At 40.6% G+C, this 19,228-nt stretch overlaps 1 protein-coding gene and 1 long non-coding RNA gene across 4 annotated transcripts in view; one reads left to right on the forward strand and one right to left on the reverse strand.

The window, feature by feature from the left end:
- col1a2 (collagen, type I, alpha 2) lies at positions 1 to 18,219 on the reverse strand. The gene is made up of 50 exons (XM_015376499.1): positions 17,994 to 18,219; positions 16,421 to 16,425; positions 15,253 to 15,279; positions 14,816 to 14,899; positions 14,377 to 14,433; positions 14,204 to 14,248; positions 13,992 to 14,045; positions 13,852 to 13,905; positions 13,687 to 13,740; positions 13,531 to 13,584; positions 13,149 to 13,202; positions 12,961 to 13,005; positions 12,713 to 12,811; positions 12,563 to 12,616; positions 12,205 to 12,303; positions 11,524 to 11,568; positions 11,056 to 11,154; positions 10,593 to 10,646; positions 10,397 to 10,504; positions 10,260 to 10,313; positions 10,081 to 10,179; positions 9,906 to 9,959; positions 9,698 to 9,796; positions 9,543 to 9,596; positions 9,386 to 9,439; positions 9,214 to 9,267; positions 8,744 to 8,797; positions 8,604 to 8,648; positions 8,411 to 8,509; positions 8,195 to 8,302; positions 8,070 to 8,123; positions 7,919 to 7,972; positions 7,307 to 7,360; positions 7,146 to 7,199; positions 6,915 to 7,022; positions 6,748 to 6,801; positions 6,442 to 6,495; positions 6,198 to 6,359; positions 5,960 to 6,067; positions 5,664 to 5,771; positions 3,808 to 3,861; positions 3,609 to 3,716; positions 3,460 to 3,513; positions 3,244 to 3,351; positions 3,083 to 3,136; positions 2,387 to 2,494; positions 2,060 to 2,303; positions 1,782 to 1,966; positions 1,442 to 1,684; positions 1 to 1,328 (listed from the first exon to the last, which is right to left on the reverse strand). Exons 1-50 carry the CDS (start codon positions 18,061 to 18,063, stop codon positions 1,182 to 1,184), a joined length of 4,050 nt encoding a protein of 1,349 aa, XP_015231985.1. The 5' UTR covers positions 18,064 to 18,219; the 3' UTR covers positions 1 to 1,181.
- LOC107085876 overlaps positions 16,189 to 19,228 on the forward strand; it is a 16,357-nt gene continuing 13,317 nt past the window's right edge. The window contains exons 1-3 of one of the 3 annotated variants that reach the window (XR_001481277.1): positions 16,189 to 16,361; positions 16,908 to 17,013; positions 17,133 to 17,258. This is a non-coding gene — a long non-coding RNA (uncharacterized LOC107085876). The remainder of the gene's footprint in view (positions 16,362 to 16,907; positions 17,014 to 17,132; positions 17,259 to 19,228) is intronic. The other 2 variants (XR_001481278.1, XR_001481279.1) reach the window with 2 other exon arrangements.

Raw genomic sequence — 19,228 nt, forward strand, 5'->3', positions numbered from 1 at the left:
GAGAGTGTAAACAGAAGTTTACTATACATTAAAGTTGGATGTTCAGATGATAGGCAACATTGAGTTGGGAGGTGACTCTTGATAGCATTTTGCTTCCACAATAGGAAGATGTTTAAGTCAGTGCTGATACATAAATTATCAGCAAAACTAAGACCAGATGAAAAAGAAAAAAAAAAAAATACAGTGACATACCTTCAATGATGTCATTAAAACATAAAAGTCACTGCATGGTTTGTGGGTTTTGGAACATTGGACATGCTTTATTTCAGAACTTTTCACAATTTATTTAAACATCTCACATATACAAAATAGGTACAATAGACTTTGTGGCGTCATTGTTGGAGAGAGAGAGAGAGAAAGGGCGCTGGAAACCATTTGGGACTGGACGAAAAATGTGCTGTCAATGTGAACACTGAGAATAGAGCTGGGAGAGTTAAAAAAAAAAAAAATGAAATAAAAGCCTGAAAAAAATTTGGACAAAAAAAAAAAAAGTTAGAAACTGGACAAAATAAAAAAAGAAAACAAACAAAACAGAGAACAGACATTAGACATTAGGGGTTTTGTAACATTCCACCTGCTTAAAGTGGGGGGTATCGGTGGGATTAATGTAAGACTCCTCACAGGTCAATACAAAGTAATACAGTAAAAAAGTGGTTTTATTCCACAGCTGCATTTTAGCACCATAGGTCTCTGCTTCAAGTAACTGAGCACCTTCCAAGCAGGACAAAGCATGAAGCACTGGAAGTCTTAACATCTCGGTTGTGGACTCAGGTTTTTGTCAATACTATTTTCTTTGAGTACAGGCATGAGGTAGTTCAAACCTTTTTTGTTCTTGGAAATTGTGGTTTTAAACCTCCTCTTTGGAAGATATACAAAGACCACAAAAATGATGCATACTTTCAGCATTTTTATTACACTTCTTTTATTTTTTACAAAAAACGATGCCATGATGTCCCACAACAAGGTGTTTTCCCGCGTCCCTTTGGGTTTGGCTGTATTAATTTGCATTGCACAAAATCTCTGTTTAGTCCATTTAGTCCTTTCCGATAGTTGCCCATCTTAAGCAAGTGGATGTGCAGAGGGAAGTCAGCATTCAGTACAAAAACACAAGGGAAGGGCAGAGATTTCTTTTTTTTTTCGTTCTTTCTCTCTTTTTGGATGTTAATTTATCATAAGTCTATTTATTTGAAACAGACTGGGCCAATGTCCAAACCAAACTCCTGATCAGCTCCACCAATGTCCAAAGGTGCAATGTCGAGGATGGGGAGGCGAGTTGGTTTATTTGTTCTGTACTCAATCACTGTCTTGCTCCACTCACCAGTGTGTCTCTGCAAAAAGTGAAGGGAGAAAAAAAAAATGGAGATTAGACATTGTAAACTTTTTTGATTTTTTGATTCAATGTGCACACCCCAGCACCCAAAAAAAAAAAAAAAACACTTACAGTGCAGCCGTCCTCCAGCACAGAGAAGGTAAAGCGGCTGTTGCCCTCGGCCCTGAGCTCAACATCGTTGGAGCCTTGAAGCACCACGGCCTTCTTCAGGTTGCCGCTCTGACCATCCATGTAGGCGATGCTGTTCTTGCAGTGGTAGGTGATGTTCTGGCTAGCCTGATTGGAAAGCAGGCGCATGAAAGCCAGCTGGGTGGCCATGCTCTGTGTGCTGATGGTCTCATCGTTGTAGGTAAACTGCAGGATAGAACCAATCAGAAAAGTCAGGATTTTGAAGAGCAACTATATCAAGGTAGGGATTTTTCCTCCTATTTAACTGCATCTGCACCCGTACCTCGGTACCACCATTGATGGTCTCTCCAAACCAGACATGCTTCCTCTTCTCTGTTCCTCTGTACCAGTTCTTGCGTGCAATTCTCTCAGGATGGGCATAGATGCAGGTCTCACGGGTGGTGAAGTCACAGAAGACCTTGATGGCATCGTTGGTGCAGCCCTGGTTGGGGTCAATCCAGTAGAATCCTGAGGGGAAGGTGGTAAAGGGAATTGCTCAAATGCTTTCGGTTCAGAGAGGGGTGGCAAACGCACATATCTTTCCACAACTAGGCTGCTTACCGCTGCTCCAGTCTGGGTGGCTGAGCTTGATGTCACGGCAGGTGCGTGCAGGGTTCTTTCTGGATCCCTCAGGGGTAAGAAGGTTCTCAATCTGAGTGTTAAGAGACTTGATGGTGGCATCCACTTCATAGTCCTTGGCTCTGAGAGCTGGCTGATCAGCTCTGTACTCATCGTATCCGGAGACGTCGTATCCGCCACCAGCAGGGCCAGGAGGTCCAGGCAGACCAGGAGATCCAGGAGGACCCTACAATAGAAAATGGAAGACATAACGCAATGGATTAACATGATTAAAAATAGGGGAACACAGCTATGAGAAGTGAAACTTACAGATGGTCCAACATATCCAGGAGGTCCACGGGAACCAGGAGAGCCCATGGGACCATGTGTGCCAGATCTACCATCTTTACCAGGGGGTCCATTGGGTCCAGAAGGTCCCTAAACAAAAGATGATTGCCTGTTTAGAGTATTTAAAAATATTTAACACCAAACAATTAAAGAATGCTTTGAATTTGAAGCCACAAAGAGTCCTTAAGCATGTTAACTGCTCCTGTTTCTGCAATGTATGTAAAAAGAAGTCTGCTAGTGCAAAATAATACTTCATTTGATTCATCTAGAGTAAGAGTTTGGTTCTGGGAAAAAAGTCAATCGCCCAAATAAACTCAAGTCGCAGTCAAACAGATTAATAGGATTTGTTGATTGTTGTGATGCTAACTTCCAGGAGCAATACACACTGATAACAACATATTTATTTAATGTGCCTTGTGGTTATATCACCATTTTTACCACTTGTTAGATAACCACACTGTCAGAAGTGCTAAGGAATAGTTTATCTTTATAATTAATTTGACAATTTGCCTGTATTGGATACTGGGGGTGATCTGAGACATTTCCTGTTAGAATTTCGAATCCTGGGCACATGGAAATATGACTGGGCTTCAAAAGCTTGTTTATTGGAAGGCAGTAGCTTAATTCCAACTTGCATAATCAATTAAAAAAAGAACAAGGTCTCAGTATGAAACTCACTCTAGGTCCAGCAGCTCCAAGGGCTCCAGCAGGTCCGGGCTCTCCAGGAGGTCCCTGGTGAAAAAGCAGGATCACAGATCAGAGAGTTTTCTGTAGGAGTCTGGGTATTTATGGTGTGGCTGTGCTTATTTTCAGCTTAAATGCTGATCTCAGGTACTCACAGAGGGTCCAGGCATTCCCTGGAGACCAGGGTGTCCACGCAGACCCTTCATGCCTCTGTCTCCCTTGTCTCCAGCAACACCCTTCTCACCACGAGGTCCAGAGGGTCCCTACAACACCCAGGTATCAACCATTATTTCAGTAGTTCCAAATTGTCATGCTCATGTCCTGTTACTTTTCTTGATAGAACCAAATTATGCAGTAGTTATTGTACTTACAGGGGCTCCTCTGGCTCCAGCGGGGCCAACAGCTCCAGAAGGACCTTGTGAGCCCTAGGGACACATTAATTCAACCACAGATATTAATGGAACAAGCATATAAATGTGAATGTTAACCATTTGATTAGGCAAAGAAGAATGATAACTACAGGCTCTCCACGGTTTCCAGGTCTGCCGGCAGCTCCACTTGGTCCAGCGGGTCCTGGAGGACCAGCGAGTCCCAAGGAACCAGGAGATCCAGGCTCACCACGATCTCCCTATGCAAAATAGACAAGGGAACATGAAGCTCAGAAGAGACTGCTCTCCTTCTCCAAACCAACCTATTTAAAGGTATCCTCAGGTCATTACCTTGAATCCAGGGGCACCAGGACGACCAGGGGGTCCATCGTTACCAGGGCTACCCTGTTATGGACAATGAGAGGATATATAAGCAAGTTGCACAAATTTTCATAAACAAGCTTTGTGATAAACATATAAAATTCTCCATTGCATCTATTTATATTCTAATAATTGGTCAACGCAATAATATTATTTTTTTTTCTCATTATAGACAGAAAATTAATTTAATCCTGGGTACATACAAAAAAACTAATTCAATGTAGAAAGAGAAAAATAAACAATTCATATTGTTGGTTTGCATCTTTTAACCTTGAGGGTAAATATTGTGCAAAAGAATCTGGGTTTGCAAACTAACATGGCTGAATCTAAAAGGACTGGTTGCATGAATGGATTGCAGTCAAGCCTTATCAAAGTGTTTCAAAAGCAACTGTTTCCTGTATTAGAGCCAGAAGGTGCCAAAAGTGTTTCTCCGTAAGTGTAAGAGAGTAGTAGTTTCTGCTAATAATTGGCTCTCATCCCTACATTCCATTCCCGGAGGCAGCATTGAGCATCAATTATTCAGTGATGTTCTACATCAGTATCTTAATTAAATGAGGATTTGTATTTCATCTATGTCAAATGTACATGTATGTAAGGAAAACAAAGTCTTGTTTTAGCCAATATTATGTTTTCGGTAAATTAAATCTACGTATGCTGTACAAAGTAGCATTAAAAAAAATATATCCACAGAATTTGTTAACCTTGGTTTCTATGCTACGGGACATTATCAGAGCTTTTAAGTTTACAGTTACAGGAGGAGGTAATACAAGTAACCTTCAAGCATACTTTCAAAAGCTGAAATCCACCTCTATAAATGTATAATTCAGAATATCCCTAATGAGAAGATTCTTAAGATTGGGAAGAAAGTACACCACAGTTATAGATTGAAAGCAAATTATCAAGCCATTTTTAAACAGAGATTATCTCTCATTGCGTCTGACAGGGAGATTTCCTAATTCCACATTTAAAACTCTTTCTATAGATTGCCTGTAAATGGCAGGTATGGTTAGAGATGTTTATCTAAAAACTTTAAAACATTGTTGCTGACTTTCTGGTGTGCAGCATTCCAGTTCCACAAAGGCTGTTACATGTAAAAAATGCTTCATAGTGTTTGGCTTAAATGTGCCAATGATATGGTTTATATAGTAAAAACAAAACCAGGTTTTATCTGCGAACATAGTTAAAATTGTTATAAAGGAAAAACAAGCAAACTAAAAATTTAACTACCCTTAAGGAGGTGGAGTTATCACTCTATTGCTCTCCAGAGGTAATCAATATGGTTGCTGTTATTTCTATTGAAACTAAGGGCTTGAACTGCTTTTATATAAAAACATGTCTTTGGGAAAAAGAAATGTTGTTTGGAAGCTGGAGTTTATATAATGCTCCACCTAACAAATTGACTGGAATTGTTTTCAGGTTTCTCTCCAACAACTTTCTCCTAACATTTTTGGGTTATAACCACTCAATTGAATGAAGTGTCCATCTTTTACATTGATAATGACACGATCAGAAGTGGTGCTTTGCTCTTGTTTAAACAATAAATAAAAAGCTCTATAGTAGATCGAGCTCTTGTGTTCATCAGCTCTACTAATGAACCAGATTTGACCTTAGACTATTTACAGTCTTGAAGAGAAACCAACTTTTAGGCCCTCTTCATGTTTGACTTCCACTAGTTCCTGTTCAATTCACTGTTGTTCCTAATTGATTGGCTCAAGTTTTGCTGATCTTTTTACATGATTCTACATCAACTGAGAAAAAGATATGTTTTGTATTTTATTATTAGCCAACTAACTAGCTAACTGGACAACAGTCTGAGTAGGTGTTACCTCACGTCCAGCCTCTCCCTGAGGTCCGTTCATACCAGGCATGCCCATGTTACCAGGGGCACCACGAGCTCCAGTTACACCAGGGGGTCCGCTTCTACCAGGGGGTCCCTGTTAAATTAACAGAAAATATGTTGACACATTGACGATGAAGAAGCAAATTAGACAGTAATTAGTTACTTGGTTCTTGCATTTGAAGCACACTTTTCGGTTTATAGAGTTAAAATGTAACAGGTGAGCGATTGCATGATATTATACCATGTCTAAAGGGAATCTCTGGGGTATTAATTTGCACTTACAGCAGGGCCGGGACCACCAGGAAGACCAAGTTGTCCTCTACTACCTGGGAGACCCACAAATCCTGGAGGTCCAAGAAGTCCAGAGGGTCCAGGAGCACCAGGAGATCCCTAAAGAAAAGCATAGGCACTCATGATTAACTACTCTAATAATTTGTTGATGTGTAGGAACATTATGTGAAATCCCACAAAAAATCTACTTTCTAAATTTCTTCAAAGTGATTTCTTTACAGAGACTTACAGCAGGGCCAGACTCTCCAGATGGTCCCTTCTCTCCAGGAGGACCAGGTGGTCCAACCATCCCCTGCTCACCAGAGGGACCAGCAGGGCCAGGGTCACCACGGAGACCACGAGGTCCATCTTTGCCAGCAGAACCACTGGGGCCAGGAGGTCCAACAATACCCTGTGAAGGAGAAGATGATGATGTTGGGTCTGCGTTTGTGTGAGTTTATGAAGAATTGCACACTGTAAAAGAAAGTACTCACAGCAGGACCAGGAGCACCAACTCTACCAGCAGCACCAGGTAAACCAGTCAAACCCTGAGCAAAAATACACAGAAGTTAGACTATGAATATGTGGGCATGTGTTTATATTTTTTACCCAGGAACCTGAACAAAACTAGCATTAGAAGAATGAGTAATATGGAGGAGGCTAAAAGGATGCTATTTTCCTGAATCTAGTAAATCATACTGCTGTTCAAAGATCTAACATAAGACAATAAATGTTTTGGTATTCAACCAAACAGACTATAAATGCAATGAAGTAACAAAATGCTTTGTTTTGATACTCACTGGAGGGCCATTCTCTCCACGAGCACCAGGAGGTCCAGCAGGGCCGGCAGGGCCCTAAACACAGAATAAAAAAGGACAATTTCCTTTATTTATATCATATGATACTATTTAACCTGCAATTATTAGATACAACTAAACACAGAAAGCAAGAGTTTGTGTCTGCTTACAGCAGGTCCAGACTGTCCAGAAGGTCCAGCAGGGCCAGCGGCTCCAGCTTCTCCCTTAGCTCCAGAAGGTCCACGCTCTCCTCTGGCTCCGGGCTGACCATCGGCACCCTGTGGGACAATCAAGGAAAGATAAATTAACGTCTGCACAATCTTGTGAGTATTTGGAACAAATCTGCAGATATTTAATCTCAATCTCTTTCTGATACAATTCTATTATAGCATCAGGCTTACAGGGGGGCCGCTAAATCCAGGGGGTCCGGGAGGGCCAACCTCTCCACGCTCTCCCTGTAGATAACAAGCACATTGTTAAAAAAAGGCTTCCAAAGACCATGCTTTTTGATGACAAAAGAGGTTATGTGTATCATCAAAAAATTCAATCAGCAAGCACTCACAGATTGTCCACGAGGTCCAGGAGGGCCAGCGGGTCCAAAGGAACCCATCTCACCCTAAAAGAGAGAAAAGACAGGCTAAGAAATCTGCTATAAATAAATAATCCACTGCACTTTTTAAATACACTAATACCAATCAAAAACATTTCCTATTCCATTTAGTTAAAATTTTACAAAAAGCTGATATTACAACTGCATGTTTTTCTATTTTCAGGAGCGTACCAACTGCTATCTTTAATTCAATTGTAGCTGGATTATTGTCTCAGTTCATAAACTAGCCACTAGATGGCAGCGGCAGGACTACTGTTTAGAAATTAAGTTATGCTGCGGATTAATTTCGATTTTAAGCCAGAGCGGAGACATTAGTTGAAAATGAGCTGTGAGTTTATTCATATATATTTCTGAATTGGTTTAATTCCAACTGCTTCTCTTGATAGCTTAATGTTGTAGCTAGCTCTGGTTTAAGGAATCTATGCTTTGAAGCATGGGCAGAAGTCATTTCTTGGAGAGTTTTCTTCACACAGTGTTTTTTTATGTAAAATTGTGGACTAATGTAAATGTGCAAAGTAAGTTAGTTATATTTACATATTTTTTGCAACCAATTCACTGACTTACCTTATCACCATTGGCTCCAGTGGGTCCAGGAGGACCGGGAGGTCCTTGAAGGCCCTAGTAAGAGACAGGATGAAATAGTAGGTATGAGGCACAGGCAAGAAGCATTGTTTATTAAGTCGTCATTGTCCAAAGAACAATAAGTTTAACCTACACGGGCTCCATCTCTGCCAGGATTTCCATCAGGGCCTCTGTTTCCAGCCTCTCCCTGAAAAACAAAAGCCGTGGTTTAAGCAGGTGAGCATATAATATGATAGAAAATGCACGGGTTAAATTTACCTTCTCTCCCTTGCCACCTGGAGCACCAGCTATACCGCGCTCACCAGGTAAGCCACTAGGTCCTTGATGTCCAGGGGCACCAGCATTCCCAGCAGCTCCAGGCTCTCCCTGGCAGTGGAAAAAAATTCATATCCTTTTATCTATCTCTTTTGTTTCTTGACTTTATATCGATTTATATCATAAGAGTTACTAAAAATCGTGTTTTCTTTGCATTACCTTTCCACCATCAGACCCAGGGGGTCCAGCTGGTCCACGGGGTCCAGCTTGTCCTTGAGGCCCAGTTGCTCCAGCAGAACCTGGGTTACCGCGCTCTCCCTGCAGCATTTAAATGCATAAGGTCTTATTCCTATTCACTTGATAAGAGAGCTGCTGGTTCTAGAATATTCACGTAAAAGCAAAGTGATCACACCTTGGCACCAGCTGGCCCAGCTGTTCCCTGTTCTCCTGGGATACCCTGCAAAAACACATCAATTTAGTTCGATCTGGTTAGTCTACACTGAAACTGGTATCGCAACTGATGTAAAACTTGCTTTATGTTCATTTGCTTACTCTTTCTCCGGGCTTGCCAGCCTCACCAGCAGGTCCAGCAGGTCCAGGCAGACCCTAAATAGAGGAAGTAGCACTATAAGATCCAAAATTGCTAACCAAAAACCAAGAGGAAGCCAGTGAACTAATTTTAGTTTGAAGAACCAATACATAAACTGGTACTAACACATATGGCTTTATTACGCAGATCATTCCCTTAGATGTAAGAAACTATGGCTATGACATAGACTGTGGCTCTATACTCAATGAATTGTGGCTAAAAAGTGAAAGATTAAAAGAGGTCCATAGAAAACATTTTTATAATTTCTAAATGGTGCTATGACAATAAGTGTAACAAGTCAAACTTTCAACATCTTAAATTAGGATACATTTCAACAGCCCCTATGGAATCATTAACACAAATTTTACTTAGCTAAATTAAGTTAAAGGATTGGAGGTTATTTACAGTAATCAAAAAGAGAAAAAGTTCAAACCTGGAAGCCAGGAGCTCCGGCTGGTCCCTGCTCTCCCTTTTCACCAGGACCGCCCTACACCAAGGAGAAAAAAAACAGTTGACTGTTTTTAAATTTGTGCTAATATCATATAATGCATGGTCCATTTGATAGGCCATATAATGGAGTAACTTATGTATGTAAAGACACTTACAGCTAATCCCATAGGGCCAGTGGCTCCGTTGTTCCCATCAGGTCCAGGGGGTCCCTAATTTAAGAGATAACAACTTAATACAATTCAGAAACAAGCAGGTAAAAAAAGAAAATAAGCAAACATCTTTGTTTTCATGGCATTAGATCTGCTGGCATACCCTCAGTCCAGTGGGGCCACTGGGTCCCTTCTCGCCAGGCTTGCCAGATTCTCCCTGAGAAAAAATAGGATTTAAACTTATGGCAAAGTTCAAATAAATGCATACAACTCAAAATGCTTTTCTATTTTCTCAGGTCCTGCCTAATGTCCACCTACAGATGCTCCTTTGGGTCCAGGGAAACCAATGTTTCCGGGCTGGCCTCTAGGTCCAGCGGGGCCAGGAGGTCCAGCACGGCCATCTTGTCCGGCAGGACCCTGAAAGAAGAAAATGAGATGATGATCTATCAATATGAGGAGAAATGTGTCTTTAGGTCACAAGATCAACAGTTAAACTCTAAAGATAGTAAAAATCAGGTTTACTCACAGAAGGTCCCTCCTTTCCTGGGGGTCCAGAGCTTCCAGGGCTTCCTGGGAGACCCTTTAGCAAACAAATATGGACGTTATTAGGATATACCACTATAGCGGTCTACCATTTCTACTTTGCCACTTGAATGTGGCCCATTTTCCATCTATAAGCAGAAACTAGTAAAAAGACTCACTCTGAGACCAGCAGGGCCAGGTTCACCAGCACGACCAGCATCTCCAGGGGCTCCACGCGATCCAGCGGGACCAGTGGCACCACGGGCACCAGGCATACCCTGTCATGGTCAAAGAACAGGAGAAATTAGGCTCAGAACCTTACATAGACAAACAAGGGAATCTTGGACATTATGCTTACAACTGGGCCAGCTCTTCCATCAGAACCTGGAATGCCACGGGTTCCGGGAGCACCCTGAATGTGACACACAGGTGTTAGAAGCTGAAGCTATCTAAAAGGTAAGACATAACCATTACAGATGATGGTAGAACACTTACCCTAGCACCACGGTTGCCAGGAGGCCCATTGGCACCGATCTCACCAGTGGGTCCTCTCTTGCCTTCCTCCCCTTGAGTTCCAGGAGGTCCCTGGGGACCAGCGTTGCCCTGAAGAAGACAGTAAAGAACTTTATCATCAAGGATGGATTTAGACTCAGAGTTTTTTCATTTTGAATTAGTTATCATATGAACTTACAGGCTCTCCTTTGGAACCAGTGTCTCCCTTGACACCCTGAAGACCAGGATCACCCTAAAAACATACAGAGAAATAGATGCAATTCAACCAACGAACCATCATATATCTAATGCTCTGAATATCATTGTGTCATTTACCAGTAATGGCTCAGACTAGTTTAGTGTGCATTACTAAACAGCAAGATCATGTCTGCATTTGGGCCTGCAAAGCAATAGGCTATCTCTCTTAAAGCTTCTGCAGTACATGCGTAACTTAAGGTCACAGATTGTATAGAAAATACAAATGTTTGTGCATCCGTCACTTTAAAAACTTGAATATCATTGATACCATGAGATAAAGAAACTCCTAATTGAAGGCTGGATAGTGCAAAGCTGGATATGGATAACATTTAGCAATATCTAAAACAAATAACCAAATGGATGAATCTCTGCAAGACCCCTTATACATCATCACTACCACTTACAGAAGGTCCTCTTGGTCCAGCAGCACCCTGAGGTCCCTGAGGTCCAGGGCCTCCTCTTGGTCCAGGGAAACCGGGAGCTCCAGCAATACCAGGGGTGCCCTTTTTATGAAAGGAATGGTGAAAGGTTAGCACTACACCTTTTGGAGTCTTTAATAACAACAAAGTGTTTAAAATAAAAGCTTTTTGTTTTGTTTAAATGAAATAAGCCAAAACAAGTTTAGTGCCAAAACCAAAACTTATTAAAGATTAATCAAACAGAAGTTGACAGAAAAAATAAATTTAACTGAAGCTAAAATGCAGCTCCATACCTGAAGGAGGCTATGATGCCTCATCTAGCAGTTCTGAACATTCACAATTTATATATACTGCCTGTATCTGTGTACAAGCCTTCCTACTGTATCTCAATGTATGTGGTATGTCATCACATAATATGCAAACAATGACTGCTGTACCAGAGTGGATACTTACAGCAGCTCCCTTGGCTCCATTCAGGCCATTATTACCAGGGTTACCCTGTGGACAGAGTGTACAAAAAATCATTCATTTTCATCATGCATCTTTAAATAGCTGAAAATGATAACAAATGTAATCTCAAGACAATTTACAAACAGGTTGAATTCAATTACACTTATATAAAAAGCCAATGAGGCCCAGATGTAATTCTAATCATTCCATCCCAAGACAGTACAATGTAGTTGTGCTTTCCCATTCAATACACTTTGTGTTCACATTATAATAATCTATATATAATTATAATTATAATAATCTTTATATAATATAATTATGATACTTTCTATTCACATTATAATAATCTAAAATTGTGGTTCCATCTTAATATTTTCACTAAGTGTTTCATTCCTCAAAAAGTTTAATGTGGTTAACATAATTTTGAAACATAATTCTCTTTTTTTTTAATATGCAGTTATATTTAAACCTATTAAGGTCATTATGGAGAATGGGAAGAAAAAAAATGGACGTAGTATAAGTAGTCAACTATTTTAAGGTAGAATTCTACATTTATTCTCTTCAAAACAAACATCCTTTTTATATTCAAGTCTATATCAATGACTTATAGTCATCTTCCGGACTAACACAGTTTCCTCTTTTTTTTTTTAAATATGCGAGTTGACCGTCTCTTTATCTACTTACAGGAGGACCAACTGGTCCAACAGCACCATTAGGTCCGGGCTCTCCTCTAGACCCCTGAGGTCCAGATGGGCCAGTGCTTCCAGCGGCTCCAATCTCTCCCTGTAAATGACAATGTTTAAATTATTTTTGCTTTTTCTGGTGATAAAGAGAAAACATTTAAACTTATTTAAAGATATGACCTTAAAAAAAACACAAAAACAAAAAATAAATATTTATAGTTGGAAAATACAACATTTGTGTCTTTTATTTGTAGCTATATTGTAAAGAAGAATCACCAATGTGTTTAAGGATTTGACTATACTGGCCTCTTTTTTTAATAACAAGTTATATATGCAATAGGCAGTGATGAGGCATGTACCTTGGGGCCGGGACCACCGGGGAAGCCTGGGGGACCGGCAGCACCGAGAGGACCCTGGATAAAAGAGCAGAAACAACCATGGTGTAAGGAAAACTCTCACATCAGCAATATCTCCTTTTTGGACCTGCTAGAAATGAAGAGTTTACTCACAGCTGGACCAGCAGGTCCGACATTGCCATCAGAACCACGAGCACCAGCGGGACCAGCAGGGCCGGGGCGACCCCTCTCACCAGGCTGACCGCGTTGTCCCTGAAAACCAAACACATCCAATGGCGTCACTGGAGCTGCTTTCTTTTATACGCCCTGCTGTCTTTTCATCACTAGTCAATTTGAACAAACAGATAGCTGATAAAAACACATCTAAGATAATGAAAATTATAGTAGTATCAGAAACTTACAGCAAGTCCAGGACTTCCAGAAGATCCAGGGGAACCAGACTCACCCTAAAGGAGAGGTAGAAAAAAACAGGTCATCTATATTAACATTTACCTGCTGAAGTAGATCAACATAAAAAACGAGGCAGGCTTATAAAAAGAAAAAAAAAAGAAAGGTGAAGAGGTTATCTGAACATTTTATGGTGGCTTACCTTGGGGCCAGCAGTGCCAGGTTCTCCTTTGCGTCCATCAATACCATTGTAACCCTATAATGCAGAAGAGCAGAAATGATAAGAGTCGTATACAAATAAAATTTAGATTAAAACATAACTAAAACCCTAATTCACCAGCTAGGATATTAAAAATGATCAACATCACCGAGGAGCTCTTGAAAAGAGATTAAATGAGAATTAATTTACTTTCCTCTCTGCTAATGGACTAAGTACAAGAAAAGACTCTATCAAATTCAGTTTATTAGGAAGTCTTTATTTCTGAATGCAGTCAGTATGAAAGGCACCAGCACTAAAATGTGTGGTTCTAGTTCCAGTTCCTGCAGAGAGGCCTAGACTAAGAAGGTCAACTAAGGGTACTCACTCTGTGTCCCTTCATTCCTGGAAGTCCTGGGGTTCCTGGGAATCCACGAGCGCCCTGCAATTCAGAAGCAAAGAAGAGTTATGAAGCTGTCAAAAGCGATGAATCTTCATTCAGAAGATTACATTACATCTCCATGTCTGGGTAAAGACCTCTTACCTGAGGGCCAGGGGTACCTCTGTCTCCGGGTTTGCCAGGCCTGCCGTTGTTTCCCTAGAAATCATCAGGAAATGCACCGTTTGATGTTTAAAGATGTAAAAAAAAACTACAGAGGCAACCTTAATAGATTAAGAAATAGTAAAGACAATGAGGACACAAACTCACATCTTCTCCAGATTTGCCAGGTGGTCCAGGGGGTCCACGGGGACCAACAGGGCCCTGGAAAATGGAAGCCAAGTATTTCAATTTTAAATATCATAACAGCAACTAAAACAAATGGTAGGATTTCAGGGAAATCGCCTTACGTCGTTTCCAGGCTGGCCAGGCTCACCAGGGTGTCCTGTCTGTCCTTGGGGTCCCTATTGAACAACAGATGCAGTATTAAGAAAAGGTCTAAACACGTTTTTCCCCATTGCTGTGCCTCAGTGGGCATCTCAACTTAATCTAACTTCATCATATGGGATTGATAAAAAGTTTTTGAATAGAAATTTTATTTCAAGGCAGATTTTGGACCTACCTGGGGTCCGGGCATTCCAGGGGAGCCTCTGGGTCCTGGTGGTCCCTGATAAAGAGAAATTAATTGTATATTAATTCCAACTCAACCTATATAAGGGATTCAGACAGACTTTTTGTTCATATATATTATGTTGAGAGAAAATAGGAGATAGGGGGATAGAGTGGGAAACTTACTGGGGGTCCAGGGCCAGGATCAGGGGCCTTGGCACCATCATACTGAGCAGCAAAGTTCTGTCGAGCAGTTGAAATAAAACAACAATTAACTCATTGTAATACATCTATAAACCAGTCAATACCACATAAAGGTTACTCTCATCCTTGTTATAGTAATTCAAACCTATATTAAAAATTTTACAAATTTACTAATTACAACAGTTTTTAGCTTTTGTAAACCTGATTTACATGCCATTTGCCAACCAGTGCCCTAATTGCACATATGTTGTCATTAGAGTAAAGGGGCAAAAGGTAAGATGTCAAAGACCAGGCATTTGTTTGCCATGCAGCTGAGATAAACCCACTTTTCCATGTCATAATAGTCATTACTTTCTTTAATTTTAAAGAAAACGTTTCTGGTATGATCTTCATAATCCTTGAGCGTAAAAGACAGACTTACTCCTCCAAGTCCAGGGGGGCCTGGGGGGCCAGGAGGGCCAGGGAGTCCGGGTTTGCCATCTCTTCCATTTGGGCCCTGAGGACCCTGGGAAAATGAAGACAACCCAAGTGATGACGTGTTACAGACCTATCACTGTAATTAGATGGGACTATTACAAGTTTTAAACTGCTGTAGTAAAATAGTTTGAAGTAAAGTCTGTTTAATAAAGTGGAGAAAATAAATGTGTCTGATGAGAATTTACATTAAGAATTTAATTAAGGCCTACAATTATAATGTGCCTTGTAAACAAAGGGGAGTGGCAAACTGAGGTTAACGGGTCAGACGGCACCAAGAAAACTCTTCATCAATGACACGTCATGAAGAAACTGTCTCATTGGATGCTGTATTTATGAATTCGCTTGACAGATTGAAGGGAACAGAATTTGAGTTCAGCTTACCCTGTCACCTCGAGGTCCTTTGGGACCCTGCAGCACAGAAATCACTTGATCAGACCACAACACAGATAAGATGGCTCAGTTTACAGCTTTAGCATGCAAGTATTCCTCTCACAAAGCAAACCAAAGCATTTGACATCAACGACTGATAGCAAAACCTTGAAACACTGAACATAAAATTGTGTCTGCAGGTTTGATCAATTGGTAGGGATAGACACATTCTAAAGAATATTGTAAATGATCTGATAAGAAAACTTGAAACTGCACATCTCTTTTCCATTTCAGTGTTTTATGGATCTGAAATTACACATTGAGACCCATTGATTCATCTTATACTATTTCATTACACTAACTACCATGTAATAAAGAAAGACAAACACATTTATGCATATTTAAGCAGGCTTTTGCCTTACTTTGTGAGAACCAGGGTGTCATAAACCCATGAAACATACAAACTAGAGAATAATAACACAATAAGGGTTGAATCACATAAAGCCTATATAGTATAATAAGTTGGCAATTATGATAATAGTATCTCATGCTAGGTTTGTTCACCATAGTGCAAACAAATAATAAGCAGCACAACAACTTATTTGCACCACAAAGAGGATGCCTATTAAACACAGTGCCAGGTGCACCTTGATATGCTGTGGTAATGCCAAACAAGAGTCCAAGCAATCTCAATCAAAATAGATTTAAGGAGATAATCACTTTTCTTTCTTTTCTCCTACTTGCAGGTGTGGGTTTTTTGCATCTATCTCAAATGAGAAGCAGAGCTAGACCCCAAACTGACCCAAAATCAGCAGATTGTGACAAACCTCCCTTTGGCCCCCTCTCTGCCGCCCTCAGAAAGGATCCTTTGTGCCAGGCTCTCACGGGTGCCTCAGCACCATGGTTTTAACTTTCACTGACACAGTCTAGAGCCAATGGGACCCTCATCCTACCATGGACAGGAAGAAGGGGAACAAGCTGAGAGAAATAGCTCAGTTAAGCCTAAATGAAATGCTCTGCCGTGATTGAGATTGCTCAGACTGGTCAACACTGGCTAACAGTAGCCTTCAAGTGATACGTCTAAAAGGACATGGAGGATGTGAGAGGAAAGACTTGACAAGGTAAAGCTGTCTTTAAGATACAGTATATTGTTTTGGTTCTGGCATGCATGCATACTAACCGACACTGTGGCATTGTAGAGATGATGATGTGGGCGAGGAGGAAGGGAAAGACGAGGGCAGGGGGAGAAAAGGGAATACTCTTGTTAGAACATTTCAAAACTTACACAGCAAGCAAGAAATCCTTAATTTAACCTCATTTTAATTCTGTGCTGTATTATCTGTTCAACAGAAAGCAGAAACATGATTTTCTAGGTGGAGATACTTAATTCTAGACATACTGATGATATATTAGACATAAAATGTAGCTTTCTTTGTTGCCTTCGGGATCGTTTTCTTTTCACTCATACCGTCTTCAAAAGATAAAACATATAAAGTAAATAATAAAACAATATTTGCTTCCTCATAACCTACATGCGGTCTAAAATGTCTCAGCCCAGTCTAAATTAGGAGCTGGAGGCCATGTGTGCTTTAACAAACTCAGTGAATCACTGTAACCACCGAGGTGCTCTAACTATGTAATGTATGTCTATGCTTGGGAAACTGCAGCATTCCAGATATGAAAGCTGCAGCTTAATAACAGGCCTGAACTGGCTGCCATATGCCCTCTGGACTGGAATATTTTGTCTGCCAGTAAAAACAAAGCAAGATGTAGGTAATTTCCTCTGACATTTGCAACTGTTCTTTGTAGCTCAGCTCTTTGAAAAAAAAAAAAAAAGAATTAATTAGTTTGGCATATTAATAGTTTTCTTCTCTGGTTTATTCACTTTGCAGGTGAGCATCAGCTCCTCCCTGGGTGGTTTGGAGGTAATGTCTGAGACTGGAACAGCTGGGACCTCCCTATGAACTCAGACATGTTATGTCCAATTTAATCCAGCAGGTGGCATACTAGAGCGCAATGTGAGACAGCCTTCTTCTTTTCCATTTTCATCATATAATGTAAAATATGCACCACATCTTAAAGTTAAGGGAATTGTTTTTGGTCTTTTTAATTTTTTTATTTGTTTTGTTTTTATGGATAATTTTCAGTTATTCAAATAGTGAATTATAAATAAATATAAGATATATTAACTAAAAATATAGATATATAGTTTCTATTCTAGTAATTCGATGCTTTATCTGCATTTCTCTTTCCTAAAATGTAGATTTTGGCTTAGTGGGGGGAAAAAAAGTCAAAATTGTGCCAAATTGGAGTTTGGCCCTATGACCACAAGGTGGCGACATTGCAACGTGAAAAACGCAAAAGTTGCCTTTCTTGGCCGGGTGAGTGGAACAATGTGTCCAACGCCCCACAAAAGCTTTTCATCCTGCTTCTCTAAAAAAAGACAGTGGAAAATACCGCATCTTTAGTTCAGCATGCAATATAACAGGGAAGGGGCGTTATTAGGAAGATCTCACCCATTTGAAATACTTTTTTTGTTTTGTTTTACTTATCCATTAAAGAAAAACAACTAATCATGTCCTATTGTATCCTTTGATAAAGTGAAGAATCCTCTGTCCGTTGAGTTAAGGTTGACCATCATCATGGAAGTCCCAAACAAAAACCAGTCGAAAACATCCTCAAGCAGCTGGGACCCAGGGAGGGGAAAAAAGCTTAGATCCATCACAGAGAAAGAGTAGACAATCAAAACTTACATTGGCATGTCGTTAGGTATAAAGTTACTGCAAGCAGCAACAGAATCCGAGTATCCACAAAGCTGAGCATGTCTAAGCAGACATGCAGACTCCTTGTGCCGCAGAGCCCCTGACTTTAAACCACCTTTAAGCAGGCATACAGTTGTGGTGACAAGAGTTACTCCAAACTTTGCAGATGCCTGCTGCCGTGATGCTAGAATAATAAAGATCTATCAGGCCTATTTATACGGCAGGAGGGTCCCTGGTCTGCGTGTCAAAAGTCGGCCCGTCAACCAATGAGAGAGGAGAAACCCAATCTGACTCCCATCCCTCTGCAGTTTGGAGGCAGTCATGTAGTCCTGCATCTCCCTGCCTTTTCCCCTCTCCAACAGAAAAGAGTTTGGCACAAGCTTTGGCGATGATGACGAGTGCAACGTTTTAATTAGATCCATTCTTTTTGAGGACGTGGACAGCGTCGAGGTTTATAAGGCAGAGGAAGGCCTAACTTTACTCTTTTCTTGCAGAGCGTCTGTGCGGCGACCAGGCCAGTGCGTAAAAGGGCAATGCGCGCTGATTTGTGCGTAAAATGCGCCAAAAACACGACGAGGGTTAGTGGGGATGTTTTACCACCAGGAAAAACTTAGTCAACCTCTTCTCGGATTCTTGTTATGCTTTATGTTGTTTTATTTTTTGGCGTTATCTGTTTAATTCTAGACCGGACGTTTGCGTCGTTACGCACGGAGTTGGAGTCTTATTTTCTAGTTGATTTAATTGACCAGAGATGTAAAGTGTTTTGCAACATTTTACCATTTATCTCAGGAATATTTAACCTTCAACAACAGAGCATTTTATATCAAGTCCCCTTAGACAAACTTGAGTTTTTCATGTTTGGAAGTTTAAATAATAATACCTTGAGAGAATCAATGCAGCTTTCTCTCTGTTATAACTCTGTCGGAGGATGCAGTGTCTCATGCACAATGCTGGGAGAAACTTCAGAGTAAATGCAGATGTGAAGAAGAACTACTTTCCCTCCTTCTTTTGCTCTCTCTTTGAGCAGCTCTTTCCTACCCACATGACCAGACATGTTATAGGCTTCACTACCACTCCAACAATATCCAGGGCCCCATCAAGCACTTTACAGCTAATTCCATGTCATAGACTGCTGAACAAGAATAATTATGTATATTTTGCAATTATGGCCCCTTTAAATAAAAAAAAAGCTCAGATGCTGTATGATTTGGTTACACTTTTTTGCA

Source organism: Cyprinodon variegatus, unplaced genomic scaffold, assembly GCF_000732505.1.
Source record: "Cyprinodon variegatus isolate N-32 unplaced genomic scaffold, C_variegatus-1.0 Scaffold135, whole genome shotgun sequence".
Lineage (NCBI taxonomy): Eukaryota > Metazoa > Chordata > Actinopteri > Cyprinodontiformes > Cyprinodontidae > Cyprinodon > Cyprinodon variegatus.

Coding starts and splice junctions, on each gene's coding strand:
- col1a2 (XM_015376499.1), bottom strand. CDS start 18,063: ATGCTCAGCTTTGTGGATACTCGGATTCTGTTGCTGCTTGCAGTAACT. Junction 8,124..8,194: donor CAGGTGGCAAGGGAGAGAAG/GTAAATTTAACC, acceptor TTTGTTTTTCAG/GGAGAGGCTGGAAACAGAGG. Junction 7,023..7,145: donor CTGGATTTAGCGGCCCCCCT/GTAAGCCTGATG, acceptor ATTGTCCCACAG/GGTGCCGATGGTCAGCCCGG.